The 16,093-nt window shown below is 37.1% G+C and overlaps 1 protein-coding gene across 1 annotated transcript in view; it reads left to right on the forward strand.

Annotated features, from left to right (window-relative positions):
- The window catches only part of LOC125225978 (titin-like), a 47,563-nt gene that overhangs the window by 14,085 nt on the left and 17,385 nt on the right, over positions 1-16,093 (forward strand). Inside the window, exons 16-27 of the mRNA XM_048129793.1 lie at positions 408-452; positions 8,858-8,941; positions 9,211-9,294; positions 9,564-9,647; positions 9,917-10,000; positions 10,275-10,346; positions 10,673-10,714; positions 11,540-11,596; positions 12,381-12,464; positions 12,993-13,079; positions 14,903-14,986; positions 15,979-16,065. Of these exons, the coding sequence (XP_047985750.1) occupies positions 408-452; positions 8,858-8,941; positions 9,211-9,294; positions 9,564-9,647; positions 9,917-10,000; positions 10,275-10,346; positions 10,673-10,714; positions 11,540-11,596; positions 12,381-12,464; positions 12,993-13,079; positions 14,903-14,986; positions 15,979-16,065 (894 nt within the window). The remainder of the gene's footprint in view (positions 1-407; positions 453-8,857; positions 8,942-9,210; positions 9,295-9,563; positions 9,648-9,916; positions 10,001-10,274; positions 10,347-10,672; positions 10,715-11,539; positions 11,597-12,380; positions 12,465-12,992; positions 13,080-14,902; positions 14,987-15,978; positions 16,066-16,093) is intronic.

Raw genomic sequence — 16,093 nt, forward strand, 5'->3', positions numbered from 1 at the left:
CGCATTTTGCAGCGACTGCCCGGAGCAGGCGGCAAGTCGTGATAAGTGGCGGACGAAAGGGGAGACCTTTGCCCAGCAGTGGGACACAAAAATAGTCTGGAAAAAAGGAATGAAAAAAAATATCAGCCCCCACTTTACATGTAGGGGGGTACCCTAATAAAACATTTTTTTCCATTTTTTATTTTTGCATATTGTTCGCGTGATTGATATACATATTGGTACCAAATTTCAGCTTTCTAGTGCTAACGGTTACTGAGATTATCCGCGGACGGACGGACGGACGGACGGACAGACAGACATGGCGAAACTATAAGGGTTCCTAGTTGACTACGGAACCCTAAAAATGGACTAAATCGACTCGTAATTTTTCGGAGCATTGATTTTTAAGCTGTAAACATTTTTTCTAGATGACAGTACTTCTGAAAAAGGGGAACCAACTAGCGAACCCCCAGGTAAGCAGAATCAAAGGAAAGTTTGAACGTACCTAAATATTTCTTACAAGATGGTTAATTTAAGTGAAATCCAACCTTTAATTCATTTGATCGACGAATTAAGAAATGTCCACAAAACAACACACCTGATTATAATCTGGCATTTTCCACTAAGGGCCGGTTGCATCAAACCGTCTGTCGCCGTTAAAGCGTTCGTTAAATTTTATTGTATGGGAGGTCCCATAGTCATCTGCCACGTGACGATGATGTGTCTGTCAAATGTGGTTGATACAACTGGCCCTAAGTATTTAGGATAGAATACGATCAGGGGGCCGATTTTTGAGTCTCACGTGTTCGAATTCAGAAAATTGTCACTGAAAATAATAAGCAAGTCACCGTTTTCAACCGGTATTTTAGTGACAAAATCCCGTATGCGAGATTCAAAAATCGCCCCCCAGGTGGTCCCGCCATCTCTTTTTTTATCTAAAACCTCTATCCACTGTTTTTCGATATACGAGACATATGTAACTTATTACAAGTCTGATAAAAAAGACCAATAGGTACCTATAAGATACATACCTATATTTATTAAAAAATACAATCTTAAGATTTGTCTTCAGTGACACGAGCACGCTCAATGAAAAATTCACAGCGGTTAAAATATTTATTAATAGCTTCATTACGCGTCTTCGTAAAAAGAAAATAATTTGTGGATACATTGATGTCGAAATTATACGCACATGACGTGACAGGTCAAACGTCCTCGGTCTATTTGAGAGTGTGTGTGAGGATGTATTGAATTGTCTTATTTTTTATTGGAATTTATTTCATAATTTTTGGGACATTATCTTCTTTGAACTGAAAACTTTTTTTTCTGCTAACCTTCTACTGAAAACTTCTACATATTTTAAAATTATAATTTATAATATGTTTCTATAATGATTTACATATTTGATTTATTTCATCATTTTTTACATATTTTTTTTCTAGTTAATCCTTCTGAAAAAGGGGAATCAACTTGCCAAACGCCTGTCTCAAAGCCAATCTGCCCAAAAGGCGATCTCCCAGCAGGTAAACAGAATTATACCGAGATATGAATATTATGTATGTCGGCGCAAGGCACCTGTAACCCTATAGTGGCTGAGGCCCGTGAAGGTGGGCCACATTCCTGGTCCAATGTTTACATTAACAGCATTAGCGGAATTGTCACAGTGATATCTTTGTTCTTTGAGACGGGGCGGATATTATAAACACCGCCGAACGTAGCCGTGGGTCCGATGTGGTACGTAATGAAATTAGTTGTTTATTATAAGCATTCCTTGAGGAGCCAAGAGGGCATTAAGATTTGGGACATGGTTGAATATAGACGCGCGACCGCGCGCTATCCCAGAACCGTGCCGTGAGATTACGTGTGCGCTTTAAGTACCGACTTGTACCACTTGACCCACGGATTCGTTTCCGTTTCTGATAACTTAGTGATGTTAAAGCTTTGATTGACTTGGTGTGATTTCTTTGTGATTTGGAACTTAATTAACTGTCGTTGTGATTTAGTAATATTCGTTACATAATTTATTGCATAAACATTTACTGGACTTGTGTGTGTGATATGCCCACCGTTTCCGCCCACCATGGAGCTGGTGCCAGGCCCCTGATGCTTTCGTAGAGCTACCGGCTCCGACATCAGAAGTGGGATCGTAAAAGAGGAAAATTCTGGAAAGTTGTGGAAATTCCGAAATCAACAATGTATTGGAATTTGATTGAAAATCGATTGGAGGTTGTTTTGTTCGTCATTTGAGGATCTACCGTATGGAAGATGCAACCTATTAAGATGGGAATTCTCTAAAATAAGAAAAATACCTGTTGAAATGTTATATGTTGGAAATATTACACCTGCAATTGGTTTGATTACTTCCCGGAAGCGGAATAAGTGCTGCGATATTTAGTCGCGCGATGGTTGCAGAGTGCAGCAACTTTGACTGCGGACACTGTGGTGCAGTACGAATTTATCCAGACTGCACAGCAATCGTTTATCTATTGGGATGACAAGATAAGTAATAGACATTAAGCCTTTATACACTTTTGTGTGTTGTTTTGTTGAGTTTCAATGTTTTTGATAATATGATATGAAGTGTTAACTCTTATGTTAACAGAAAGTCGATATAGCATCGAACGTAATTATTTGATGTCGATTACATTATGCGACGAACCTACGGAATAATGTTTTATGACTGAGATTTTATTACATGAACGGATTATTCATTTGTTTTTGTTTTAGATACCATAGAGATTAATGTATGTTTTATCAGAACCTTGACCATGTCATTTAAATGGTTTCAACGATATTTTGTTGACCTGATTTTGAGAAGTTTTTTTTTGAAGATTTCTGAGAGAGATACTGAGTATTAATTACTATAAGAGGTAATTAAAGTTTACTGTATTTGAACTAAACATTGTTTAGTGTTGTAATTAGAAGAGCCTAGCCGGTGAGAAACCACTATTAAGAAAATGTGTTTTTTTTTTGTCAAGTAATCTGGATAGCGAAATCTTGAGCCAAATCATAATTGCTTACGTTGAATACTTGATTAAAGGTATCAAGCTTTTGTATGGTTATAAATTAACAGCGAAAATGATGCAGTCTAATGTGTTATCTACATCTCGGTGGAAAAGACATTACCACATGATAGTACCTGATGTTCAGTGAAGCACCCACTGTGCTGTCGTGATGAGAATTTGTTTGATTTGATTATCGGGTCATCAAGTGACGTGACATATTTAGTTGAACTTCTTTGATAACATTTTCATTAAAAAAAAAAAAAATTAAGTAGTATCAAGATATTCATGAATCATCGATAGATCATTTTGGTTATGGTTAGTTTCATGCAATTTGCTAAATGCTCAATGAAAAGAAATGGATTCTTATCTTTTGATTTATAAAGATGTGGCAATTATTAAAACCATGAAACAGGATCAACTGAGGTTTGATTTAAGAACTATTTCATTTATTAAGGAGACAATGACAAACTTTGTTTCGATAATTTTTAGAGAAAGGGACATTATATAGTCCACATAATATAGAAGGCTTGCATTCTTTATGATATGTGTTGGCATTGGCATTTGTGGTGTCGTTGTTGCCAGATTTGGTTGTGTTAATTGTGTTTGACTCCGGTTGGTGAGTCGTATATGTGACAGAGTCGCTTGGCTAGTCTCGGCTCAGGTGGCGACAGAGTTGTCCAGTCTGTATGAGATGGCGACCGAGTCGGCCAGCCTGTAGTGTGATGGCAAGCGTGATAATCTCAAGTAACATTTAAAAAAAAAGTGGCAATCTTGGGTAGATTGCGAGTAAATAGGTACAACCATTGAGCAGAGAATGCAGAGCGTTAGCGTAGTAGGTATACGCATTTGAATTTTGATTAAAACTGAATATAATTTTGAGAATGAATAGTTTGTCAATGCATCTTTAATCATTTTGTTGGGTTACTGCGTCGTTTTTAAGATATCCGTTGGATTGGTTTATTGCCTTAATAACTGGTAGACCAGAGTTGGCTGAACAAATTATAATATGTTGGGAAAAGTGAAACAATTTTTGGTGAAATGAAACCTAATTTGAATGAACTGGTTGATGTTTGATGAATTATAGACGTGGTCAGTTTTGACGTATGACGTTGTAAAGTGCCCCATGTGGCCTATTTAATTGCTAAATAAATAATTTAAAGTTTAGAAACTTTAAACAAGGTTTACGAAACTAATAACATGTCCTGGTTTACCTAAAAGTTATTGCAAGTCTTTAAGCTTTTAATTTCACTGTCAGTTCTGTTAAAGAAGACAATAAACTTGAAACAACAATATTAAGGTACAGTGATGCGTTTCTGGAGAGTTGAAAAAAAAATGACAAAATTATAATGAACCTATCTGTTAACGAACAAAGAGCTATTTATTCTAATGGCGTCATCAAATAACGTCTGTTGGGTTTAGCAAGCCCTTGTCCTTTAGACATTTATGTTGCTGGAGAATATTGCTACTGTACTGGTTGGATCAGTAACTTTATAGTGTGATGGTTGTTTTTGTAAAAGCAACAAAATACGTCGTTTTAGACCACAACCACAGGAAGAAAATATGATGAAAGAAGAAAAGCCAGTTATTTACAGCTTTTCTTACAATGCCGACATTTTACATCACGACTATCACGAGCTACAAATGTTGTTGTTGTAAGAGTTCGTAGCTGATGAGGCTTCTGTACAAGTAAAGTATAATCGAGCACTTATGTTATTGTTTATAGAAACGGTACACGAATGGGTCCTGTTAGTATTTCTGTTGAAGCAAAATACAAGAGCCAGAGATTTTTAACAATTAATTAGGAGACCCTGAACTGAACATTCATAATCTAAAAAAAAAAAAAAAAAAAAAAAAAATAAGTTACAGTACTGTACTTGTACAGTACATATCTTCTAAATATACTTCGAAATCTTATGTTTCTTATCAAAAATGAATTAGATACACTGTTGACAGTGTTGACCATTTCATTTCAGTTCATTTAGTTATTTTTTTGATAAAGCACATTCGATTACTTCACATTTTGGCTGAAGCAATAAAGTACCTACCTAAACATGATTCTTGGACATAATAAGTTTTTGCCGTTTCCTGAATAAACCATGATAATGTATTCTTAATTGGAAGCTGTAGGTATATTTAAATTGAAATTGAACAAGAAGATTTACTCCGGATATGTTTCGTCGTCATATGCGAATTAACCAATGATGCACAAAATGACAAAAAAAAAAAAAAAAGAACGTTATTACCTACTACTTAGGTATTACTTGAATATTGGTCATGTGGGACTGTAGAAGCTTTACTATCACAATATTAGTTTATGGCCGATGGCTAGCAAATAAACTTAAATTGAGTCACGGAGACAAATTTTCCCCGTATATATGGTATAATATAGCACTGGCATAGTATGATTGAGCGCATAATGCTCAAAATTAAGAATTCTATTCAAGATAGCAATGAAGAGCAAGGAAGCAATGAAGAGAAATGGGGTATGATGATGAGCTCTTTTAATACAGTAATTAAGGTTATTGTTATAGAATTATAATCCCAGTGAATTGTTTATAGCATATTGAAGAATACTACTGACCATCGTGACATTCATTTGGTGATTATGATAACCTAGTCATGCTAAATGTTAAAAAAATATATAAAAAATTGTGTGGATGAATAGCACTGAACAGCAGTATGAAGGCTATTTAAGCAGCAGTGTTGTTTTTGTAAAAGCAACAAAATACGTCGTTTTAGACCACAACCACAGGAAGAAAATATGATGAAAGAAGAAAAGCCAGTTATTTACAGCTTTTCTTACAATGCCGACATTTTACATCACGACTATCACGAGCTACAAATGTTGTTGTTGTAAGAGTTCGTAGCTGATGAGGCTTCTGTACAAGTAAAGTATAATCGAGCACTTATGTTATTGTTTATAGAAACGGTACACGAATGGGTCCTGTTAGTATTTCTGTTGAAGCAAAATACAAGAGCCAGAGATTTTTAACAATTAATTAGGAGACCCTGAACTGAACATTCATAATCTAAAAATAAAAAAAAAAATAAAAAAAAATAAGTTACAGTACTGTACTTGTACAGTACATATCTTCTAAATATACTTCGAAATCTTATGTTTCTTATCAAAAATGAATTAGATACACTGTTGACAGTGTTGACCATTTCATTTCAGTTCATTTAGATATTTTTTTTGATAAAGCACATTCGATTACTTCACATTTTGGCTGAAGCAATAAAGTACCTACCTAAACATGATTCTTGGACATAATAAGTTTTTGCCGTTTCCTGAATAAACCATGATAATGTATTCTTAATTGGAAGCTGTAGGTATATTTAAATTGAAATTGAACAAGAAGATTTACTCCGGATATGTTTCGTCGTCATATGCGAATTAACCAATGATGCACAAAATGACAAAAAAAAAAAAAAGAACGTTATTACCTACTACTTAGGTATTACTTGAATATTGGTCATGTGGGACTGTAGAAGCTTTACTATCACAATATTAGTTTATGGCCGATGGCTAGCAAATAAACTTAAATTGAGTCACGGAGACAAATTTTCCCCGTATATATGGTATAATATAGCACTGGCATAGTATGATTGAGCGCATAATGCTCAAAATTAAGAATTCTATTCAAGATAGCAATGAAGAGCAAGGAAGCAATGAAGAGAAATGGGGTATGATGATGAGCTCTTTTAATACAGTAATTAAGGTTATTGTTATAGAATTATAATCCCAGTGAATTGTTTATAGCATATTGAAGAATACTACTGACCATCGTGACATTCATTTGGTGATTATGATAACCTAGTCATGCTAAATGTTAAAAAAATATATAAAAAATTGTGTGGATGAATAGCACTGAACAGCAGTATGAAGGCTATTTAAGCAGCAGTGTAAAAACAAATTATGAAGAAGCGTAGATAGTTATTTGTGAGTATAGCAATTGTGAGGAAATCTACGCTGTGAATTGATATTGAATGCATTTACGAAATCACAAAGGAAATCAACTTAAGTCTATTTGAAGTTTTAAAGTCAATTTAAGATACCTTATTAATTTCCTTCGATACAAATTGATACTTCTTGTTGATTTCTTCGATTCTTCGACACAAATTGATTTTTGTGCATTGATAACAACAAAATATGCACTAATAGGTGCGTGCGATGTGGCGCTACGATGTCAGATTGTTACGTTCTCATGAAATATGGTTAATGATCATCTGTTGATGAAATTAGTGAACAGTCAGGATCAGCCCGTGTCGGCGAGGTGTGACGATACACATGGATGCCGAGTTTCTGAGTTTTGATGTCACATGGTTGGCATTGTGTTTTGCAACGTTATCTACTGCCTTGGTTGCTGGCCGTAGCCGTAGGTCATATTCCTAACCCAGTGTAGCTGGTACGGAGACTGCGCGGTGGTAGTGACAAGCAGGAGGATTACGGTTGCTTTATGGTTTGTTTTGGCGTGTGGCTATTAATATCACATATGCGTGATGAACTGATGTTGAGACAATTGATTTGGGTCGAATTTGTGAAATTCGATTTTGGGCTGTTTCTGATCTGTGTTTTATGTGAATATTGGTTTTGATACTATTGACAACTTGATTATAAGTTGTGGCATGGATTTTGGGAACTTAACTTTCTGTCATAGTTGTGACTTGATGGCAGGATAGCCGAGCAGATTGAGTGATTAAAATTGTACTTCTTTTGAAAGCCTGCGATTTTATTGGGCACACTGGGACGTGTGACAGTCAGGATCGCCGTGTCGGCGCAAGGCACCTGTAACCCTATAGTGGCTGAGGCCCGTGAAGGTGGGCCACATTCCTGGTCCAATGTTTACATTAACAGCATTAGCGGAATTGTCACAGTGATATCTTTGTTCTTTGAGACGGGGCGGATATTATAAACACCGCCGAACGTAGCCGTGGGTCCGATGTGGTACGTAATGAAATTAGTTGTTTATTATAAGCATTCCTTGAGGAGCCAAGAGGGCATTAAGATTTGGGACATGGTTGAATATAGACGCGCGACCGCGCGCTATCCCAGAACCGTGCCGTGAGATTACGTGTGCGCTTTAAGTACCGACTTGTACCACTTGACCCACGGATTCGTTTCCGTTTCTGATAACTTAGTGATGTTAAAGCTTTGATTGACTTGGTGTGATTTCTTTGTGATTTGGAACTTAATTAACTGTCGTTGTGATTTAGTAATATTCGTTACATAATTTATTGCATAAACATTTACTGGACTTGTGTGTGTGATATGCCCACCGTTTCCGCCCACCATGGAGCTGGTGCCAGGCCCCTGATGCTTTCGTAGAGCTACCGGCTCCGACATGTATATATTTCTTTAAAAATACATAGTGTAAGTGAAAGTTTTGATAGTATAATTCACGATGACGCGCCAATTTATCAAATACTAGCTTTTGCCCGCGACTTCGCTCGCGTTAGAAAGAGACAAAAAGTAGCCTATGTCACTCTCCATCACTTCAACTATTTCCACTTAAAAAATTACGTCAACTCGTCGCTCCGTTTTGCCGTGAAAGACGGACAAACAAACAGACACACACACTTTCCCATTTATAATATTAAAGTATGGATAACATACTCGTACTTATAACCTAGTACTCTAGAGTCCCACTGGTGGTAAATACCTACCGTCATGTTCCTGGACAGTCACCCACCATTTTGAATAGAATGCGTCCAAGTCGTCGCGCCTTCCCTTTTTCGGCCTGCGCCTTTGTTCAGTACATCCCACTTAGTAATCACTTTGTCCCACTTTTCCGGGAAATGACATGGAATTGATATTAGCATATTTTTTAAGTGACTTGTCAAAGTTTTTGACTGTAGCATTTTTCCTTTTTTAGTTTGCTGTCCTCCAAAGGAAGCAAAGAAAACAGTTGGCCAAACTCCTGACGTAAACGTGATCAACCAGAAATCTGAACCCCCAGGTACTCGGAATCATAGGAATATTTATACGTAGACGTACTATTTATCAGCTGCAAAATTCCATGGAGAAATTATGAATGAATTTGATTGATAAATTCGCCACCCACTTTTGCAGCTGATAGTTCCCTTTTTCGGCCTGCGCCTTTGTTCAGTGCATCCCACTCAGTAATCACTTTGTCCCACTTTTCCGGGAAATGACATGGAATTGATATTAGCATATTTTTTAAGTGACTTGTCAAAGTTTTTGACTGTAGCATTTTTCCTTTTTTAGTTTGCTGTCCTCCAAAGGAAGCAAAGACAACAGTTGGCCAAACTACTGACGTAAACGTGATCAACCAGAAATCTGAACCCCCAGGTACTCGGAATCATAGGAATATTTATACGTAGACGTACTATTTATCAGCTGCAAAAGTCCATGGAGAAATTTTGAATGAATTTGATTGATAAATTCGCCACCCACTTTTGCAGCTGATAGTTCCCTTTTTCGGCCTGCGCCTTTGTTCAGTGCATCCCACTCAGTAATCACTTTATCCCACTTTTCCGGGAAATGACATGGAATTGATATTACCATATTTTTTAAGTGACTTGTCAAAGTTTTTGACTGTAGCATTTTTCCTTTTTTAGTTTGCTGTCCTCCAAAGGAAGCAAAGAAAACAGTTGGCCAAACTCCTGACGTAAACGTGATCAACCAGAAATCTGAACCCCCAGGTACTCGGAATCATAGGAATATTTATACGTAGACGTACTATTTATCAGCTGCAAAAGTACATGGAGAAATTATGAATGAATTTGATTGATAAATTCGCCACCCACTTTTGCAGCTGATAGTTCCCTTTTTCGGCCTGCGCCTTTGTTCAGTGCATCCCACTCAGTAATCACTTTGTCCCACTTTTCCGGGAAATTACATGGAATTGATATTAGCATATTTTTTAAGTGACTTGTCAAAGTTTTTGACTGTAGCATTTTTCCTTTTTTAGTTTGCTGTCCTCCAAAGGTAGCAAAGACAACAGTTGGCCAAACTCCTGACGTAAACGTGATCAACCAGAAATCTGAACCCCCAGGTACTCGGAATCATAGGAATATTTATACGTAGACGTACTATTTATCAGCTGCAAAAGTCCATGGAGAAATTATGAATGAATTTGATTGATAAATTCGCCACCCACTTTTGCAGCTAAAGTAAAACTTTATGTAGTATCATTCCATTCACAGTGACGCGGAAACTTATAAAATCTATATAGTAGATTATTGCCCCTACTAACGTGCCTTGCCGATATATTAGCATATTTTTAAAGACTTCTCAAAGTCCTTCACTGTAGGTTTTTTCTTTTCTAGTTTGCTGTGCTTCTAAGGAAGCAAAGAAAACAGTTGGCCAAAACCTGATCAACCAGAAATCTGAACTCCCAGGTACTCGTAATCATAGGGATATTTATACGTATATGTATAAAGGAATATAATATACAGGGTGAAAAAAGGACCGTTCAAAAAAATTGACTGTTCTATAGAAAGAAGCGGTATCATGACAGTAACAATCTATGTAACAGCCAAATTTTTACAAATTCAGCATTGGTCCCATAATAAAAGTTTGTTCATTATGACCTCAAAAGTCACTATACAAAGGACCGTTCACCTTTGTATTTCACCGTGTATAAAGCTCTATATTATAGTGCTTTTGTAAAACGAGCAAATAAAATAAAAATATGAAGAAATTTCATACTTTTTTGACTTCGCAGGGAGCAAGTTTGTCTCCAAGTTTGCTTCTGCTTTCAAATCAGGTGAGGTGCAGTCTATTTCCATACTTTCATCACTCGACCTCATTTTTAAACGATATCGTTTTACGCAACACAAAAAATCAAAGCAATGTATACATTTTCGTAATCAACTAACTTTAGCGTCTTTTGTATTTATTTTTATTTTTAACCATGGCCATAAAGTAACTACGTACATGCGCATGTTTAAATGATTGGCTTTGGTTGGCTGATTGGGTTTATCCCTTGGCCCTTTCGAATTGTATGCAATTTTGAGCATTTTAAAAGTTTAATTTAACGCAGCGGAAGCAGCTGTTTTAACTTTTTTAATTTAAAATAAGTTTTTTTTGCAAAAATTTAATTTTTGGCACAAGCTTTTATCGCTGACTGTGCCTTTCTTTCAACAGTCATCTAACTGCTCTCCGATACATTTCTAAAAACCCCTTATTCGATGGGGATACGAAGTTTCATAACAGAATTCCTATGACCACCTTTCTGCTCCATCATCAGACCAGCTCCATGATACCATAATATTGCATTGTCACGTGATTTACATATGCGTGCACAGCTGAATCGGAAACCGTGAAGTGGGTCAAATTTACGAATAAAATGCGGCCTTTTTCTAGCAAGTTTAAGAAAATTTTTTTTCAAATTACTACTACCCTAGTGTCTCAATGCTAGACGCTGCCCTTCCCTTTATTATGACCATCGGAATTTTCCCATCATTTTGAATTAAATCCGTCCAAGTTGTCCCGCCATCCTTTCCATCTACCAGTCCGGTCTACACCCTTATTGCTCAGTAATAATTTTGGCCAACAGCAATCTTATTAATGTTAAAAACATTTATTACAGTTTCTCCGAAAACCTCAAAAACCAAAAAACCGAGCAAACGAAAATGCAAACCTCCAGGTAAACAGAATTAAGGGATGCCATATTTCCTTACAAAATAGGTGATTTAACCGAACATACCTAGTAGGTAGTAATCGTATTTAACACTTACGATAAGGAACATTGAAATTTAACTTTTTTTAATAAGCCTACTTTATTGTCCCACTGCTTGTTTAAACCTCCACTCGTTTTCTCCTTTCGACTCTGTGATCGATATTTTCCCACCATTTAGGATATATGTGGAGTGAATGTAGATGGGGTGACAAAGATTGAGATGGGTATGTTAAGGTGGTTCGGGCATGTAGAGAGGATGAATGAGAGAAGATTAACGAAGAAAGTGTATGAAAAAAGAGTGGAAGGGTCGGTTGGAAGTGGAAGACCTAGGCGAACATTTCTCGACCAAATCGGGGAAATATTGCAAAAAATCTAGGTCAGAAGTACTCTAAACCAACGAACGTGTATAAGAAACGTTATGAAAGTGTGTGAAGCGAAAGTGGTTTGTCAGGATCGGTCACAGAACTAAATGATTTAGTTCTGTGGGATCGGTAGTAATTGGAAATCCGTGATCTTTGCCTACCCCTCTGGGAAACAGGCGTGATTGTATATATGTATTAGGATTAAATTTGTCCGAGCGCCCCGCCATCTTTTCAAAGATGTGGAGCATCTGAACCAGTGAATGATTATTTATGTTTTCTGCTTAGACTTTATTCATATACGTTAATAATATAGGTAGGTATGTCTTTGTTCCTCAGTAATAATTTTGGGCCACAAAAATCTTACTTAAGCTGAAAACGATTTTTTTTAGCTTGCTGTTCTTCAAGTGAAATTGAGCCACCAACTAGCCAGACGCCTGCTGTAATCCCGGACAACCAAAAATGCGAACCCTCAGGTAAACAAAATCGTGCGGAAGTCTGTACGCATATTTCTTAACCTATATTTAAGTAATGTAAGCGATATTTTATATTCCTTCTAATAATTCACAATGACAATAAAAGTTGTCATAAGTAATTTATTTGCAAATTTAACTTATTTTTTAGCAGAGGGCACCCTTCGCTTTCTATACTCGATTTTTTCCCGTTGGATAGAATGAGTCCAAGTCGTCCCAACATCGTTTCGGTCTGCCTGAACTCAGGCCTTCTAGGTCTCACTAAATAACCATTTTGGCCCAGTTTTCCGGGAAAATCTAACCTTTCATTGCATGAAAATACGAACACGGGACACGCATCCTTTTTTTATGAAATAGGCAGCAAACGAGCAGACGAGCCGCCTGATGGAAAGCAGTCATCGCCGCCCATGGACATAAGCAACATCAGGGGAGTCACCTATGCGTTGCCGTTGTCCTGTTTTTAATAAGCGAATTGACTCAAGATTTATTGGACATCCTTGCTTGCGATGATAATGTTTGATTTTTTTCTAGTTTGCTGTTCTTCTCCGGAAAAAGAGGAAACAATTTGCCAAAAAATGCCTGTCGTAAACCCGGTCGACCAAAAAAACGAACCTCTAGGTAAACATAATCAAGGGATATTTGTTCGTACATATTTCCTTGCTGCTTTTGTTGTTGTATGAGGCTGTAACAATCAATCAATTAATTAACTAGAAAAAATTTTTTCCCAGATTCCGGTTCTCCAGAAAAAGAGGAAATAATCCGCCAAAAAATGCCTGTCGTAAACCCGGTCAAAAAAGCGAACCTCTAGGTAAGCCTACTCAAGGGATATTTGTTCGTACATATTTTTTTAAAATAGGTGAATTAAGTAAATAAAGAAGCAAAAGCGAATAATAAAAAGATAAAAAATAAATAGTATAATGAAATAAAACTATGGAAACGGATTAAATCGCGTATAATGAATTTAAAACACATCCCGACGTTTCGAACTCTTTAAGCGTTCGTGGTCAACGGGTGACTGAGGAAAAATTAAAATGTGCAAAAGCTACCCACATACAAGAAATATTAACGAACCATGACCACAAATAATATAAATTTCTAAGGCAGGTTCACACACTATTAATAAAGCTAGTTATACAATATTCAAAAAATTTACCATTACTATGTTAAAAAATAATTAACCAAGTAATCTACACAAAATTGACAAAGAACAAACTGCAAATATCCAACACCATACACCACAAATGCCTCACAGCCTTCGTCGTGCTTGTTCCATTATCAGATGTAGGTACTACTGGATCCCAAGCCGGTGGTAAAGTAAAGCCATCCTCTCTATTAAAGTTTGGATATTTTTTGATCTCAATGGCCTCTCGCAACATTCTGGGTATATATATCGCTTCTCCTTAGCAAGAACCAGAGGCTTGTCAAACTTTATAGCATGATTGACTTTATCCATGACATGTTCAGACACTGCAGACCTTTGCCGACGGTGCTTGACATCCGCTATGTGTTCCTTCACCCGTGTGGAAATGCTTCGTTTCGTCTGTCCCACATGACAGGCCGCACTCACAGTCTAGCCTGTACACTCCCGCATTTTGTCGGGATGTATTTTAAATGCATTATACGCGATTTAATCCGTTTCCATAGTTTTATTTCATGAGTAACTGTCGCGGTAACCGAAGACAATATTAATAAATAGTATAAATTAAAAAACATTGGCGCCACATTATTAGTAATAATTAACAGGGTCGATTGCGAGTGGGACACTACAGTAATAACTTATTACCGTGGTATCCCACTCAACCCTGTCACCGGCATATCCCTACCATTTTGGAAAAAATGCTTCCAAGTCATCCCACCATTTTCTTTTCTTCGGGATGAAGGTGAATATACCTATAGATAGTTAACGTGACGCGTAGATAGTACAGTCAAGTTATTAAAGCCTGACCAGAAATAAGTATATGACTATTGCCAAGAGGGCGCTGTTATTCTCATATACGCGATGACAATTCGGGCCTGCTAGTCGAATGGCATTTCTGCGACGCCAGACGTCGATCGAAAGGCGCTGGCTCTGTCGCGCCAATACGCAAGAGCGATAGAGATAGATTGCAATTCTGCGGCGTTTCGGTGGCGTTTCGCGTCGCAAAAATGCCATTCGGCTACCGGGCCTCAGTATGAAGAAAATAGTTTGAATGAAATTCCACAACGATACGAAAACGCGTACCTAAGTAGTTATATATTTCTAGTCAGGCTTTAAATATAGATGCGGAGGAAGTGCCCCAAATATGTATACACGACTTTAATATTGCATATACGTCAAAGTTGTGGAATATTTCCATACATTTTTTGGCACTTTATCGGTATTTATATTTGATACCTTGACTATACCTGCTTTTGTTTGTATGAGGCTGTATCAATCAATCAACAACATTGTTTTTTCCAAGATCACGGTTCTCCAGAAAAAGAGGAAACAATTCGCCAAAAAATGCCTGTCGTAAACCCGGTCGACCAAAAAAGCGAACCTCTAGGTAAGCATAATCAAGCGATAGGTATTTATTACGTTCGTAAATATTTTCTTAAAAATAGGTGAATTAACCTATAAAGAAGCAAAAGCGAAAAATAAAAAGATAAAAAATAAAGGGCCACCTTATTAGTAATATTTAACAGAGTCGAGTGCGAGTAGGACACTACAATAATAACTTATTACCGTGGTGTCCCACTCGACCCTGTGATCGGCCTGTCCTTACCGTTTTGGAAAAAAATGCTTCCAAGTCGTCCCGCCATTTTCTTTTCTTCGGGATGAAGGTAAAACATACAGTTAACGTGACGCGTAGAAAGATAGTACAGTCAAGTTATTAAAGCCTGACCAGAAATAAGTATATATGACTATTGCCAAGAGGGCGCTGTTATTCTTATGTACGCGATGACAATTCGGGCCTGCGCCGATAGAAAGGCCGCTGGCTCTGTCGCGCCAATACGCAAGAGTGATAGAGATAGATTGCAATTCTGCGGCGTTTCGGTGGCGTTTCGCGTCGCAAAAATGCCATTCGGCTACGGGGTCTTAGTATGAAGAAAATAGTTCGAATGAAATTCCACAATGATATGAAAACGCATACCTAGTCATATAAATATATTACTAGTTAGGCTTTAAATATAGATGCGGAGGAAGTGCCACAAATATGTATACCTACACGACTTTATTGCTTACACGTCTAGGTTCTGGAATTTATCCATACAGTTTTTGGCACTTTATCCTTAAAACGACGGGTTGTTATAAGTTTGAGGTGTCTGTCTGTTTGTCATCGTAGTGGCATCGTAGCTCCCGAACGTTTGAACCGATTTAGATTTAGTTTTTTTGTTTGAAAGCTGAATTAGTCGAATGTGTTCTTAGCCTTGTTTCATGAAAATCGGTCCACTATGTCGGGGATCTTTTTCAAAATGTTTTTTGTGGTTATATTTAATACCTTGTCTAGCTGTATAAATCAATCAATTATTAAAGTCGAAAACATTTTTTTTCAAGATTGCGGTTCTTCACCGGAAAAAGAGGAAACAATTTGCCAAAAAATACCTGTCGTAAACCCGGTCGACCAAAAAAGTGAACCTCTAGGTAAGCATACTCACGGGGTATTTGTTCG

This window comes from Leguminivora glycinivorella, chromosome 5 (genome assembly GCF_023078275.1).
Source record: "Leguminivora glycinivorella isolate SPB_JAAS2020 chromosome 5, LegGlyc_1.1, whole genome shotgun sequence".
NCBI lineage: Eukaryota > Metazoa > Arthropoda > Insecta > Lepidoptera > Tortricidae > Leguminivora > Leguminivora glycinivorella.